We start from the raw sequence: 13,506 nt of genomic DNA, 5'->3' as shown, positions 1-13,506 counted from the left end.
AGTCAGGCCCAGGCATCCTTTTGTGCTTGCTTCTGATATCCCTGGGCCAGAGCTCCCACTGCTACGTCAAAGAGTCCTCTCTCACAAAAGGAGGGGGTGACGTCCACAGGGTGAGTAGCAGCCCTCTGGGGCAACTGCCAAGTGTAGTGTCCTAGCATGTGGCCATGGGCTTCTTCCTCAAAGAAGGCAACACGTCCTCCAGTACCTGCTGTGAGCTGCGCTGGTGTTGATTCCGACTCACCGAGACCTCACATCAGAGTAGAACCTCCCCAGCCAAGGTCTGAGTTAACACCCAGTGCACTGCCATTGAGTCGCTTCTGGAGAGACAGAGACTCCAAAACAGAGGAGCACTGCCCCATAGGATTTCCAAGGCTGTAACCTTTACAGAAGCAGACTCCCTCATCGTTCTCCCTCAAAGTCACTGGTGGGTTCAAACCCTTGACCTTTCGGTTCACGGTCGAGCACTTTAACCACTGCGCCACCAGGGCGCCTTTGAGTTAGCAGTTGATTATAAAGCACTGTGCCCCCAGGGCTTCTTGGTACAATGTTCTGCGTTTCTCTCCTCCCTGGGGGAGCCCCTACAGGCCCCTGCACCCCAGGAGCAGCCCAGGGGGCCCAGAGGGTAGCAGTGCCTCGGTGCCTCCCAGCGAGCAGGCTCTAGAGTGAATACGTCACAGGAATCACAGGAGTGGGTCTCTTGTGACCCCACCACACACCCCTCCACGAACCCAAATTAGCTGGTTTTCCTAAGTCCCCACTTGGCAGGCCCTTGGCTGGCCCTTCTACCGAGGGTAGAAGACTGTCAGGGACCGCCCTAGGCCTTCGACGGTTTCTCTGTGGCTTGGGTCCTCCCCGGTGAACACTTTGGTCAGCCCACCTCTGAAACCTCCCTTGCATCCCTCTTGTTTTGTTCTAATTCTTTATGTCCTGCTGATAAACCAGCCTAATGCCATTGCACCTCGAGCCCATATCTGCCTCTCCAGCCTGCAGCTGAAGGCCTCCCCATCTCACTCTCTTCTCTGAACTCAAGCACTTAACCTTTCCTGTCCTCTCCTAGCAAACAATGTGGCCCCCAAAACTCCACTTTACTCTGATAACTCTCTTCCTTATAAACTTAGATTCTACATTGTGATCCCCAACAGCCACTGGGGATTGGCTTCTCCGATGTCCACGTTGGGTGCAGTGGCATGGAAGGGATCCAACTTGGCGGCGGGCTGGGCGGACAGGAGGGTGTCAGACCTGCTCAGGGGGGGGTTGGGCTTCGTCTTCCCTTTTCCAGGACCCTCCCTCCCCACAGCTGCCCCCAGGGGCTGTGGTTTCATGTTCAGCAGGGAATAGTTCCACTCCCAAACACATGGGGTCACCATGCATCAGAACCAACCTTATGGTGGCAAACAAGGATGAACAGGGAACCCACGGCAGTTTGCTATCCCGGGGGTGGGGCGGGGCTGTGACAGGCCCATATGCCCCTAGAGGGGTCAGGACATCAAGTGGGCCAGAAAGTCCAGCAAGAGTGTGCCACCAGAGCACAGGCAAGGGAAGATGGGTGTGGGCCACAGCAAAGAGACTGACAGGAGCCACCCCCTGTCTCTGCAGCCCCCACGCCCCCGGTGGATGGAGTGCCTGGAGAAAACTAGAACCTTCTTCGAGCCCACTCTAGCGGCCTTGTTTGTCCATGAGGCCTTCAACAAGGACACCCAAAAAGCCGTATGTGGGTCCCTCATGGCCGCCCGAACCCACCCCTCCTCCTCTGTCACCTTTGTCCTGGCCAACAAAGCTGGAGGGGGTCAGGAGAGACTATCAGTGAGGTAGAGACCAGGCCTGGGTGTGTGACAAGGTGGAGCCATGTGGTGGCCCTCGGCTGGCACACACAGGCAGGTCAGCCATGGGCTCACATCCACTCACATGAGGACTGGGCTGAACGACCACCTCTTGCTCTGAGTCCTCCACCTACAGTGAGACCCTGAGCCCCAAGACGCCAAGGTGCCCAGTCCCAGCCCTAACGGACTGTTTGTGATGTTTTCACCACACATGAAATGAGGTGCAAGTGACATGGTAGCGAGCTTTAGACATGGTAATGCATAACTACCCCTCTGTGAAGGCCTGTCCATCCACATGCCCTGTCAACACTTTGCACAGACCATTTCATGCGACACCAGGCGTGCGTGTTAGGTCCTCATCCTGACTTCAGAGCAGAGACTTGGGCACAATGAGGTGAAGTCCGTTGACCAGGCCACACAGCTCCCGAGGAGCAGCCAGGGCGGCCCTGGCCGAGCCCAGCCCTTCCTCCCACAGCACACTCACTTTGCTGTCCCGAGGGCGCACAGGCACCGGTGGGTGGCAGGAGACATAGGCACATGGAGAGGGCTGAGGAGGGGACTGTGGCACACTGGGGCGCTGAGGGGACAGGACCAGGAAGACCAAGAGGGCGACGCAGGACCAGGCCCCAGGGCGGAGGGGTGGTGGCGGCGCTCCCCTCCCCCGCTTCCTCAGGACTCAGTCTGGGCCTGAGGGTAAGGTTAGCGCTCCACCCCCTCCAGCTGAGGTCTCCCTGTGTGACTTCCTTGGGGACCCACGAGGCAGTCAGCCCCATCTTCCCTTCCACATGCTCCCCCCACCCAGGAAAAATTCCCCCTCCTCCTGAGGCCTTGGGAGGTGGATCCGGTACCCTCTCTTGCCTGCAGGCCATGGAACTCTTCTCGGACATCAAGGACACCCTCCTGGCCCGCCTACAAAGGCTCCCCTGGATGAATGAGGAGGCCAGGAATGAGGCCCAGGACCGGGTAGGCCGAGCAGAAAGGCGGGGAAATCAGGTGTGGAGGGTGGGGTTAGAAGGGACCTGGTGAACTCTGAGGGGCAGGAGATGGGTGGCAGGTGCATAGGGGACATGGCAAGGTACAAGCAGTGCGTTGCAAAGCATTTGGGGACAGTGTCCAGGGCTGATGTGGGGGTGGGGATGGGGGTTCCCTCCAAAGTCAGGGCAGCTATCTCCTGTCACCTATACCTCTCCAGGTCACCCGGCTGCAGGTGAAGATGGGAGCCCCAGAGTGGGCCCTGGAGGCGGAGCAGGCCGCACAGGGTTACCCAGAGGTGAGTCCACCATCATCCCCTGAGCTGCCTGCATCCTCTGGGTTTCCGGGGTGATCAGACTAACTCCTCCTTACCCCGGATGTTGTGGGGAGCGCCCACCCAGGGGGCGCTCTCTGGGCCACTGTGTGTATGCGAGTGTGTGACTGCATGTGCACACACCCATGCTTGCACGTGTGCGTCCCGGGACGTGCCCTTGTGCTGACAGGTGTGGGCGCCACCTGTGGGCGCCACCTGCTCATCCCGGCACTTGCTGCTCGCTGGCCGGCGGAGGCCGCTCTGTGCCGGTGCACCGCGGTGTTGCAGCGCCATCTTGGCTCATCCGTGGGCTCCGCGGTGCCAGGGCCCACCCGTGTGCCTTCAGCTGTCCCCGTGTGTACTCCAGGTGCGGCTGGGCCCCAGCTTCCTGCAGTCGGTCCTGAGCTGTGTCCGAGACTTCAGAGCAAGGGTGGTCCGGAGCTTCCTGCAGCCGGTGCCCCACCACAGGTGCGAGGATGGGAAGCCCGAATCCGGGTCCAGAGGTGCCGCGCAGGGGCAGTAGGCGCGGGCGTGGGGCAGGGGGCTGCGGAGGGGTCGGGTCTGGCCAGTGCTCACAGCGCCTTCCCTGCAGGTGGCGCGTGCCCGCCTGGGGCGTCAGCGCTTACTACTCCCCCTCGGACCACGTGATGGTCTTCCCCGCTGGGCTTCTGCAGCCTCCCTTCCTCCACCCCGGGTACCCCAGGTACGGTGCCGTGCGAGGGGGCAGGGGCTGGGCCTGAGGCGGGAGGCCTGGGTCCCCAGTGGGGCATCCTGATGAGACCTGCCTTGTCCCCCAGGGCTGTGAACTACGGCGCGGCGGGCAGCATCATGGCCCACGAACTCCTGCGCCTCTTCGACCAGCTCTGTAGGTCCCAGACCTGCGGTGGGGGTGGGGCTGGGGGGGGACAGTGAAGGGGGCCTGGGAGGGGCCTCTGGGGACCGAGGGGCAGTCCTGGAAGGGCTCAGTGCCCCGGGCTCCCTGCCCCATCTACACCTCTGCCCCGTCCCCATTTACCACCCCTGCTCAACTCTGCCCCACCCCTCCCCATTTCCCTGCCCCGTCCCACCTTGCCTCACCCCTGCATCCATCTCTCTCCTGACCCAATCTCCAACAGTGCTCCCTGGGGGCTGTCGGGCTTGTGACTGTGACACCTGCGGCCTGCAGCGGGCACTTCTGTGTCTGGAGCGCCACTATGCAGCCCTCCCCCTGCCGGGGGGTACCTCCTTCAACAGCTCCCACATGCTCCTGGAGAATGTGGCCGACGTGGGGGCACTGGCCATCGCTCTGCAGGTGACTGGCCCACGACCCAGCATCCTTTCACCAGGAGATGGAAGACCTGTCCCCAAATAGCTTTCTGCCCATCACAGCCCCGCTGTACAGACGGCCTCGGGGAGCCCCCTCCTGCCTGCTGTTCCCTTCTCTGGCTTGGATGAGTGCAAAGCTTGGGGGGAGGCTGGGTGTTCATGGGGGCGGGGTGCGAAGCCATGGGCCTGGGCCTGAGGGCGGCTGTCCCCCACATGCAGGCTTACAGGAGGAGGCTTCTCTGGCACAGGGGAGAGACCACCCTGCCCCGCCTTGGCCTTAGTCCGCAGCAGCTCTTCTTCCAAAGCCATGCCCAGGTAAGCGGAAACCCAAACAAAAGTCCAGGCGACTCACAGCAACCCCTCCTTGGGTTTCCTAGGCAGGATCTCTGCAGAACTTGCCCAGTCTTCCTTCCGAGGAGTGGCAGGCCAGGCCCTATTGCAGAAGCTCCGGGGATCGAGGGACCGTTCCTTCTGGAAACACCCCCCAAGTGCCCCAGCCCTCCATCACAGATCTGGCCCTGCTGCCCTCTCAGGCGCCCCCTTGAGCCATCCTTTCAGGACACCATGAAGCTCTACCAAATCCCGTCCTCCACAAAGAAGAAAACCGGACTCTTCCTTCCAGGGTGCTCCTTGAGATGAGCTGGTCTCTTTCTTGTCTCCTGCCTCAGAGACACAGATCCCTTCCCAAGGGATCTCTGACAGACTGTCGCACACCACACCCCTCCTCCACGGCCTCACCCCACCTGTGGCCCCAACTGGATCGAACCAAGCCAGTTGCTGTAGTCAGCTCTGACTCGTGGTGCCTCCATGAGGTCAGGGTAGAACTGTGTTCCGTGGGGTTTTCAGCGAAGGATTTTTCAGAAGCAGCTCTCTAGGCAAGGAGCCTTGGTGGCCCAGTGGTTCAGCTGCGAACGGAAATGTCAGTGGTTCAATCCCCCAGCTGCCCCACTGGAGAAAGATGAGGCAGTCTGCTTCTGTGAAGACTGACAGCCTTGGAGACCCTGTGGGCAGTTCCACTCTGTCCTCTAGGGGCGCTGTGGGTCGGAATCGACTCCACGGCAGTGGGTGTGGTTTGGGCTCTGCTTCTGTGAAGATTGACAGCCTTGGAGACCCTGTGGGGCAGTTCCACTCTGTCCTCTAGGGGCGCTGTGGGTCGGAATCGACTCCACGGCAGTGGGTGTGGTTGGTTTGGTTTAGATCTCTAGACCTTTTTTCTCAAGTGCCTCTGGGTGGACTTGAATGCCAGTCTTTCATTTAGCAGCTGAGGGCCTTAACCACTTGTACCATCCAGGCCCAACCTGATCAAACCAAAGAAACCAAATCCTCCACCATCAAGTCGATTCTGACTCGTGGCGCCCCTAGAGGACAGAGTGGAACTGCCCCACAGGGTCTCCAAGGCTGTCAATCTTCACAGAAGCACCCAGCCTCTCCCCAAGCATCTATCTTCTATGGAGCGGCTGCTGGGTTCAAACAGTGAACCTTTTGGTTAGCAGCCCAGTGCTTTAACCATAGCACTCCCAGAGCTCCTCCTCCCTTAAATACCTTGAGGCCCCCTCACCTGTCACTGCTCCCAACTCCTCAGTACACAAGAAGCCCCCATACAGAGTTCTTCCCATAGCATCCCCTTCCTCTCACTTATAAGGGGTGTACCACACACCTGGGCCCTCCTCCAGCCCGCCTGCTCCACTGAGTGGGTTACAAATGGTTAATCCCCCTCCTCCGTTCTGGCCCTTGACTCTTGCCATTCCTGCATCACCAGTGCAAGGTCACCTTGCACCATGACCTGTGGCTCTCCTCATGTGTGCACCCTCTCCACTTTCCTAGATGATGTGCAAGGAACCCTGGTCCCAGGGCCCACAGGGCCAGCACAGCCCCCCCCAGCTGCGAGTCCACGGGCCACTCAGCAACACCCCAGCCTTCGCCAGGCACTTCCACTGTCCACAAGGAACCCTCATGAACCCCACCAGCCGCTGTCAGCTCTGGTAATCTGGCTGCCCAAGACCCCAGGACAGAGCGCCAACATCCCTGACCCTGTCCACAGGGGCAGGACTCGGCCCTGCACTTCAGAAATTAAAGGTAGCCGGGCCCTGCCTGCCTGGCAGTGGTGCATGACTGCTGCTGTCCTGAAGCTAAAACAGCAGACGTGGGCGAGGGGAACCCCGAGCAGGGTTCGCACACACAAGGGAAGGGAAGAAGTGATGTCTGGGACCCCAAGGACCTGAAGGCTAGGCAGCCGGGTGGGCAGTAAGTGACTGGTTGGGGACACATGGACTCTGGTTAAGTCTCAGCAAGCAGGCTCCAACTGTGGTTGGGGTTTTATTGTAACTGCTCTGACTGTTGCTGTGTCCCCAGTCTGCTGTCCTGAGCAGAACCACATGGGGCAAGGGCGTGGGCCTGGGGCTCCGGCCCTGGGAGGTAAAGCTCAGAGCGTGGGAGGCGGTGGGGCCAGGTGACTGCAGCGGAAAAAGGGCCCCAGAATGACAGCTGCCACAGAGGCGCGACGGTCAGTAGGAGATCATGAATTGGAGGTAGAGATCCAAGTTCTCGTCCAGGAGCCAGGCCAGGACCTCGGCCTCGATATCCCTCATAAAAAAACCATGATGCTGGCCAGGTTCACACAGAAGGCCAGGCTGAAGAGGTGGACGCGTGCCACCACCGTGCCCGCCATCTCGTCCTCCTGCTGGGCCATGTCTAGCAGCTGCCACATCTCCCCCATCGAGGAGGCCACAAACCGCTCTTCAAACTGCTCTTCACCCTGGTCTGGGCAGGGCGACACGAGAATGTGAGGAAACTGGGGCTTTCATGCCAATGACCGGTCCTTGGCCCTTCTGACCTGACTTCCAGCACTGGCTGGACTCCAGTCATGCCCACCCCTTTCTGACTCCACCTTCCCTGCCAGATGACACTCCTTGTAGGATGATGGCCTCCCCAGACAAAGGTACCTGCACTCCAACCACACACACACACACACACACACACACACACACAAGCAGCATTTGACCTCAGCCTGGCCAGGAATCCGGCTCCAGACCCACAGGCCTCTGACAGGGACCTTGGCTGTCTCCCATCCTCCAAACCCCAGGGTTCACCTCACACAGTAGGTCCCACTCCCTCCTCCCCTACCCACCTGTGGAGGGCAGGGTCTCTTTCTGGCTGCTCTTGGTGGGGTCTGGACCCCCCTTCTGCGGCCTCACCCCCTTCACCCGAAGCAGCAGCATCAGGATGGTAGCCAGGAGCACAGCCCTGTGGAGCTGGGGGCTTAGGGGCATCATAGGCCTGCCTGCCTCTGCCTGTGGCCTCCCCTGACTCCCCGGTGCCCGGCAGCCTCCCCTGCCCTGGCTGAGCCCTGCCCTTACCCCTGCTCAGCGCAGTCTTCTTCCCTTCCGTCCCAGGGGCTCTGTGATGTCACAGTGGTGGCCTTGTCCCCCCTCTGGCTCCTGAGTTCCATTGCCCAGGGCAGGGGAGGCTGCCAGCAGGGAATGAGAGAGGCTCTGGGACCACCAGAGTGGGTCATCTGAGGAGAGCAATAAACACATTACTGAACATTTTGATCAGAGACTATGGAAGAATCCTGATCAAAAGGGTAAAAAATACAGAACAGAAGTTCAAATTATCAGTGGAATTCAGACTTCTGTCTAGATCCACTAAGGCTGGGTGAGCCCCAAACTATGGCCCTGAGATAATCTTTCAACCTTCCACCTTCAACCAAACCTATCCCCTGAAGTCTTCTTTGAACCAAAAAGATAGCTTATCTGAATTCATAATGTGTGTCCACTTTGAGCATTGTGGTCATTTAAAGGATTAACCAACCAGGTGAGACCAGATTGACAACGATGACTTGAGAGGTTGAGTGGAAGCTTCGGGGCAGCCAGTGTATGTTTATGGTGGTGGAATAAGATGGAAACGGATAGGAGGACACAACACAGCATGGACAATATCACCAGTGTTACTGATTGTACATACAGACGGTGGAATGGAGTATCTCGGGGTTTACACACGCACAACACACACACACACGGAAGAGTTGGCAAAGTACGTCATTAGCTCCATATACCCATGGGGACTTCAGAGTCGCAGTGCTATCACACCCACTGTATAGAGGAGCTCTGATGGTGTAGTGCCTAAGGCATTTCACTGCTGACCAGAGGCTTGCAGTTCAAACCCACCAGCCACTCCTCAGAAGGAAGACTGGGCAAGCTACCTCCTTAGAGATAACGCCTTGGAAACCCCAGGAGAGGTCATTGCAGAGTTTGGTTTTGTGTTTATATAGAGGAGAACTTGAAGCCACCAACAGACACGCTCCCAGTCAAGACCACGCAGCCAGCCCGAGTGGTGCAGGGTCCTGATGGCCACTCTTGAGGCTAATTCTCACACTCCTCACCAGGCAGTAGCTGGCATGGGAGGAGGTGGGGACAGATTCAGACCTGAGAGTCCTCCCTGAGGAGTCCTGGGCTGGGGCCTGCTTCTTCACCTGAAACCAGCACCAGTCAGGAATGGGGGGGGGGTGGAAGGCGGGAATGAGTACCTGGTTTGTGAGTGTGTGTGCGTGAGATCGAGACCGAAGGGCGGAGAGACATGGATGAGAGAGAAGGAGGGCCCAGGGTTCTCACCCCATCTCCTGCCTCTCCCCTTCCTCCCTGGTGCTTTGATCTCTGCTGAAACCACCTCTCCTCTTAGGTGAGAGAGATTAGGCAGTTTCCTAGCCCTGTCTGGGGGAAGGTGTTGGAGCCTGCAGACAGGGGCGGGCCAGCAGATGGCAAGCCCCCCATGAGGATGGAATCTGGAGGGACTGAGGGCTCTGGCCTGCATAAGCCGATGGCGGTCCCCTTCCTGCTCAGAGACAGGACACAGGGCTGGAGGAGAGGAATGAGGCCAGCCCTGGAAACCCAGAACTGGACACGGGCCTCAGGCCGGAGCTCAGGGACATGGGTACGTCTCCTCCACTAACTGTGGTCACCACGGCCAACTATAGCAGATGCTGCTCAACCCACGCGGGTTGCAGTGGGCCGGCGAGGAGTGAGGAGGGGCAGCCAGTCGCCCAGCTGCGAGGTCAGAGGGTCTGACCCTGCTCACGCACACGCCGGAGCACAGGCACATCACACACACGTGTCCTGGCCACCTAAGCCGGGTGACAGGCTGCAGGACAGGGTGCGGGGCCACGGCACACGGGAGAGATGCAGCTCAGTGGTCGGCTGCCCTTGCACCCACCGGGATGACACAGAGAGAGACTTCAGCCTCTCCAGCGGTTTGGGCGGGGCCGCGGGTCCAAGGACAGCGAAACCACGCCCCCCGGCTCCGCAGGTGATGGGATGGGGGTGGGTCCGAGGGGGGAGCGACCCCCACCTCTTCCCTGTCCTCCACACCCACCTGCTGCTTCCCGGATGGAAGGAGAGCACTGTCCCGCAGGAAACCAGGACCCTCTAGTAACTTTTTTAAATCCCCGAAGTATAAAGAATGGGGAAACCAAACACCGCATCGGCCCTTCCCGGCGGCAGCCCGATCAGCGTTACAGCCCAGCCTCCCCGCCCCGCGCCGCAGCGCCTGGCCGGCCTTTAACTCTCTGCTCCTCATCCATCTCCACGGGAAGATGGGCTGCTGTGGGGAGGGGCCCCCGAGGTCTGATGGGGTGCCAGGGCGCTAGGCTCACATAGACTTCAGGGGACCCTGCTCCTGAGGGAGGGACATGGGGAGGTCCTTGTCTGCTGAAAGCCCAGGCAGGCGGGAGAAGAAGGAGTGGGACCAGAGGGAACAGAGTGGGGTGCAGGGCACCCTGAGGGAAGGGTAGCAGAGGAGGGAAGGGTAGCAGGGGTGGGCAGGGTGAGGAGACCACCGGAAACAGGGTCTAAGTGCGGGGCACCCCAAGGAAAGGCAGGGGTTGGACATAGTGGGTTAGACATAGTGGTTTTAGGACAAAGCTTGCACAGTCTGCTCTCCCAGCTGGGACAGGGGAGGCTTGTGGGCCCCACCCAGGCTCCCCCAGGGCAACCCCCTCCAGGAGAGGAAGGAAGAAGGACAACCAGAGGGAGCAGTCCCCGCTGGCCCCCCTCCCTGGCCTGACAGTGCCCTTGGCGGCCTCCTGGGCTCCTGCTGTGTGCGGCGCTGACCAGCAGCGCCCTCGCCCAGCCCCTCCGCCACCGCCTTTATGGGCAGGTGTTTCCTTGGTAGGTGCTTTTCCTGCTGGGCCTTATCAGGGCATCGACAGCCCCTGCCCGATTATCGCTCCCTCCATCTCCTTAGCCTGAGCGTCCCAGGGCTGAGAGGCAATTACACCCCCACGCACCCTAGCAGAAAAATACCCCATGCAGTGACCCTCCCTCCCCGCCCTGGGCAGGAGAAAGGCCCTTGTCTCAGGCACCCCCTCTCCCTCCCCGAGTTCATTATCCTCGGAGTTTGAGTCCTCTGCAGGTCGCTGCATCTGTCCACCTCAGGTTCTGAGGCCAGAGCTCTTTCTTACAGCAACAGCAGGGGGTGCCCCTGCTGCTGAAGCCCCCACAAGGAGGCACGTCCCCCTGTGTCCGCACTCAGGCCTCACTCTTCATGGTCAGAAGGTGCCCGAGGAGCAACATGGCTGAACTTCTAGGCTCCAGACCAGCTCCTGCTGCAGCACCCACAGTGCACGGCCAGGAGCCACACGCCCTCTGAGCTCCGATCTTCGTGTTTGGGAAATCAGAAGGGTGCTGACCCTCCTTCCATGTTTCCTGTGGGTCTACTGATGACTGCAGTCATATGCCTACCCCTCTTTGCAGAAGGCCAAGAAGACAAATATGTGCTAACCGCAGACTACTGAGGTGCTGCCTTGTCGGCACCCATTCCTCCTGCTTGCTCTGGGACGAATCCCAAACTTGGAAGTGAGCTCTCTTTGCCTCACCATTCAACATCTGTGCAAACCCTGGGCCCTCCCACTTCTTCCCTGACCTGTCACTCCAGCTGTGTGCCTCTCCAGGTGTGGGCTCCAGGAAGCTGCAAGGGAAAGAGGAATCACTATTGGGGTTCTCACAGAAAGGCACCTCTAGGGACCCTCCTTTGAGGCAGGACAGAGGTGACCACAGGGGAACAGGAGGCCCACAGAAGTATCTCCAGGGCCATTGAATTATCACCCTGATTTTACAGGCAGGGACAGAGAGCTGAGCTAACGCGCTGTAAGGGGTCAGAGCGAGGACCCAACCCAGGACCCCTGATCTTAAAGCCAGAAGTCTTCCTGCTCCCCACCCTGTCCACCACTGGCTTCTGGGATACCTCCCCTCCATCCTGTTGTTGTTGTTATGTGCCATCGAGTTGGACCTGACTCATAGCTACCCCTCCTTGGGTTTCCGAGGAAGTATCACTACAGAAGTAGATTGCCCCATCTTCCTTCCGAGGAGTGGCTGGTGGTTTGAACCACCAGCCTTCTGGTTAGCAGTCAAGTGCCTTAGGCACTATGCTACCAGAGCTCCCCCCTCCATCCTAGTCCCTTCCAAATTACTCTGCGTTAGCCCAGTGCCTGGAATTTGTCCCTTCCCCACTGCCCTCCCCTCCCTCAGGCCCAGCGCCGCCCCAGGCTCAGCTCTGCAGAGAGCTCCTCCTCTGCAGAAAAAACTCCTTTCCGGCTGGCTGTACCCTTAGAGCCTCCTTGCATCCACATAGGCTCTCTCTCACACACCTCAACTCACCGGTCACAGTGAGACCTCCTCACCACCAGCCCAACCGAGTCCTCCTTCTCCTGGGAGCCACGACCTACCAGGGCCTGGAGGGGCCATGAGGGTGCCCCCACCCAAGGCTAGGAGGCCCTGGGTCCGGCTCCAGAAGCTACTGACCTCTTGGTTCATCAGAGAAGACAGCTGGGAGCAGCATTTGGACAAGGCCCACATGCAGCAACAGAAGAGGTGGGCGACCCGCACCTCCCCCTGGCCCAGCCCCAGCCCCTGCCAGGCCCCAGCTGCAGGGGAGGGGCAGAGGACGGCCAAAGTGGTGGTCAGCCTCACGGGGAGGGGGCAACTGGGAGCAGTGGGGTATAGGCTAGAGGGTCCTGTGTGTCCCACGTGCCTTTAGCTGAAGCCTGTCTGTTGAATGGAAGTGAGGAATTGCCTTAGGATGAATGCAATTGGCTGGGTGGGAAGGGGAGCTGACCCTGGAGCTCTCACGGGGACCCACTATGAGGTGTGCACTTGGGGAACCCCCCTGAAGGCAGGCCTCCATGCGAGGTGTTTGAGGGACGTGGTCTTCCCTGAGAGCAGGCACTGCAGGTCAGGGTTCAGTTGGGCTGGTTCAGGGCGCAGGCTCTGTGACTCCAGGGCCCCCCTCAGAAGGACCTGGGGGTGGCCCGAGATCCGCCCTGGCCTGTGGACAAGGACTCGAGTCTTCCTGTCCCAGGGGCCTAGCTGTCAAGCTGCCCTGGGAGCAGCCTGAGCCCTCCTGCTGGGAGGCTGCCGCCTCATTGCTGCCCCAACCCCACGCCAGGAGGTGGGAACTTCGGCCTTTGACCTCACCACCTCCTCTGAGGGTGGGGTTTCAGGAGCCTCTGGTGTGTGTTGTCCCCTCAGGACAGGCCGTGGGCTCGGGTCTAGCCTGCTGCTCGCCCCTTGCCCTGGGGAGACAGCCCCCTGGGGAGACAGCCCCCAGACGGAGGAGCTGGGGGAGGGCAGGCGTCTAACAGCACACTGAAGGCACCCTTCCCTGATAACGGCGTGGGGGACCGGAGCAGGGAGGCCACGTGGGACTCTCCTCACTGCCTGTCCATCTGTCCGTCTGTCCGTCTGTCCTTTGCGCTTTCCCACACACCCTCAACCTTGGACCCTGTGTTGCCTGAGGAGCCCACTCCGGCTCCAGGGCCTGAGATCCGTTCAGCTTGGGCAGGAAGAAACAGCGCAGGCTGGTTGCAGAGCTCCTGTGGAGGGAAGACACCGCAGGCCGGTCAGGAGCGGCCCTGCAATCACACACGACGTGGGACCCTGAGTCCCTGGGTAAACACCAGGACCATCCGCACGCTGACCCGCGCCCACTGTCCCCCAGGATTCAGGAGTCCCCACTCCTTCACGCAGCCAAGGCCAACGACCTCTGTGCTCTGAAGGAGCATCTGCTGGATGGAGCCTGTGACCCCCGACAGAGAGGTGGGCCCAG

The 13,506-nt window shown here is 60.1% G+C and overlaps 3 protein-coding genes across 3 annotated transcripts in view; 2 read left to right on the top strand and 1 right to left on the bottom strand.

Annotated features, from left to right (window-relative positions):
- Positions 1-6,396, top strand: part of KEL (Kell metallo-endopeptidase (Kell blood group)) — a 24,502-nt gene extending 18,106 nt beyond the window's left edge. The window contains exons 11-19 of the mRNA XM_007956602.1: positions 1,597-1,707; positions 2,685-2,783; positions 3,013-3,090; positions 3,473-3,573; positions 3,698-3,808; positions 3,903-3,970; positions 4,221-4,396; positions 4,630-4,725; positions 6,235-6,396. Coding sequence (XP_007954793.1) covers positions 1,597-1,707; positions 2,685-2,783; positions 3,013-3,090; positions 3,473-3,573; positions 3,698-3,808; positions 3,903-3,970; positions 4,221-4,396; positions 4,630-4,725; positions 6,235-6,396 — 1,002 coding nt within the window. The remainder of the gene's footprint in view (positions 1-1,596; positions 1,708-2,684; positions 2,784-3,012; positions 3,091-3,472; positions 3,574-3,697; positions 3,809-3,902; positions 3,971-4,220; positions 4,397-4,629; positions 4,726-6,234) is intronic.
- A 598-nt stretch (positions 6,397-6,994) lies between these two features.
- LLCFC1 (LLLL and CFNLAS motif containing 1) lies at positions 6,995-7,682 on the bottom strand. Its single transcript, XM_007956600.2, has 2 exons — positions 7,538-7,682; positions 6,995-7,170 (listed from the first exon to the last, which is right to left on the bottom strand). Exons 1-2 carry the CDS (start codon positions 7,680-7,682, stop codon positions 6,995-6,997), a joined length of 321 nt encoding a protein of 106 aa, XP_007954791.1.
- Positions 7,683-12,144: 4,462 nt separating this feature from the next.
- The window catches only part of LOC103210685 (transient receptor potential cation channel subfamily V member 5-like), a 24,664-nt gene continuing 23,302 nt past the window's right edge, over positions 12,145-13,506 (top strand). The window contains exons 1-2 of the mRNA XM_042783076.1: positions 12,145-12,272; positions 13,399-13,496. Of these exons, the coding sequence (XP_042639010.1) occupies positions 12,145-12,272; positions 13,399-13,496 (226 nt within the window). The remainder of the gene's footprint in view (positions 12,273-13,398; positions 13,497-13,506) is intronic.

The sequence above is a fragment of the Orycteropus afer genome, unplaced genomic scaffold (assembly GCF_000298275.1).
Source record: "Orycteropus afer afer isolate SDZICR_OR568_19922 unplaced genomic scaffold, OryAfe1.0 scaffold00638, whole genome shotgun sequence".
NCBI lineage: Eukaryota > Metazoa > Chordata > Mammalia > Tubulidentata > Orycteropodidae > Orycteropus > Orycteropus afer.
The sequence above is the reverse complement of the archived record's forward strand: the minus strand, read 5'-3'. Positions and strand labels throughout refer to the sequence as shown.

What these genes read in the sequence shown, in the direction of transcription:
- LLCFC1 (XM_007956600.2), bottom strand. Translation starts at nt 7,682, where the DNA reads ATGATGCCCCTAAGCCCCCAGCTCCACAGGGCTGTGCTCCTGGCTACC. An exon ending in AGAGACCCTGCCCTCCACAG is followed by an intron (nt 7,171 to 7,537) that starts GTGGGTAGGGGA and finishes CGCCCTGCCCAG; the next exon opens with ACCAGGGTGAAGAGCAGTTT.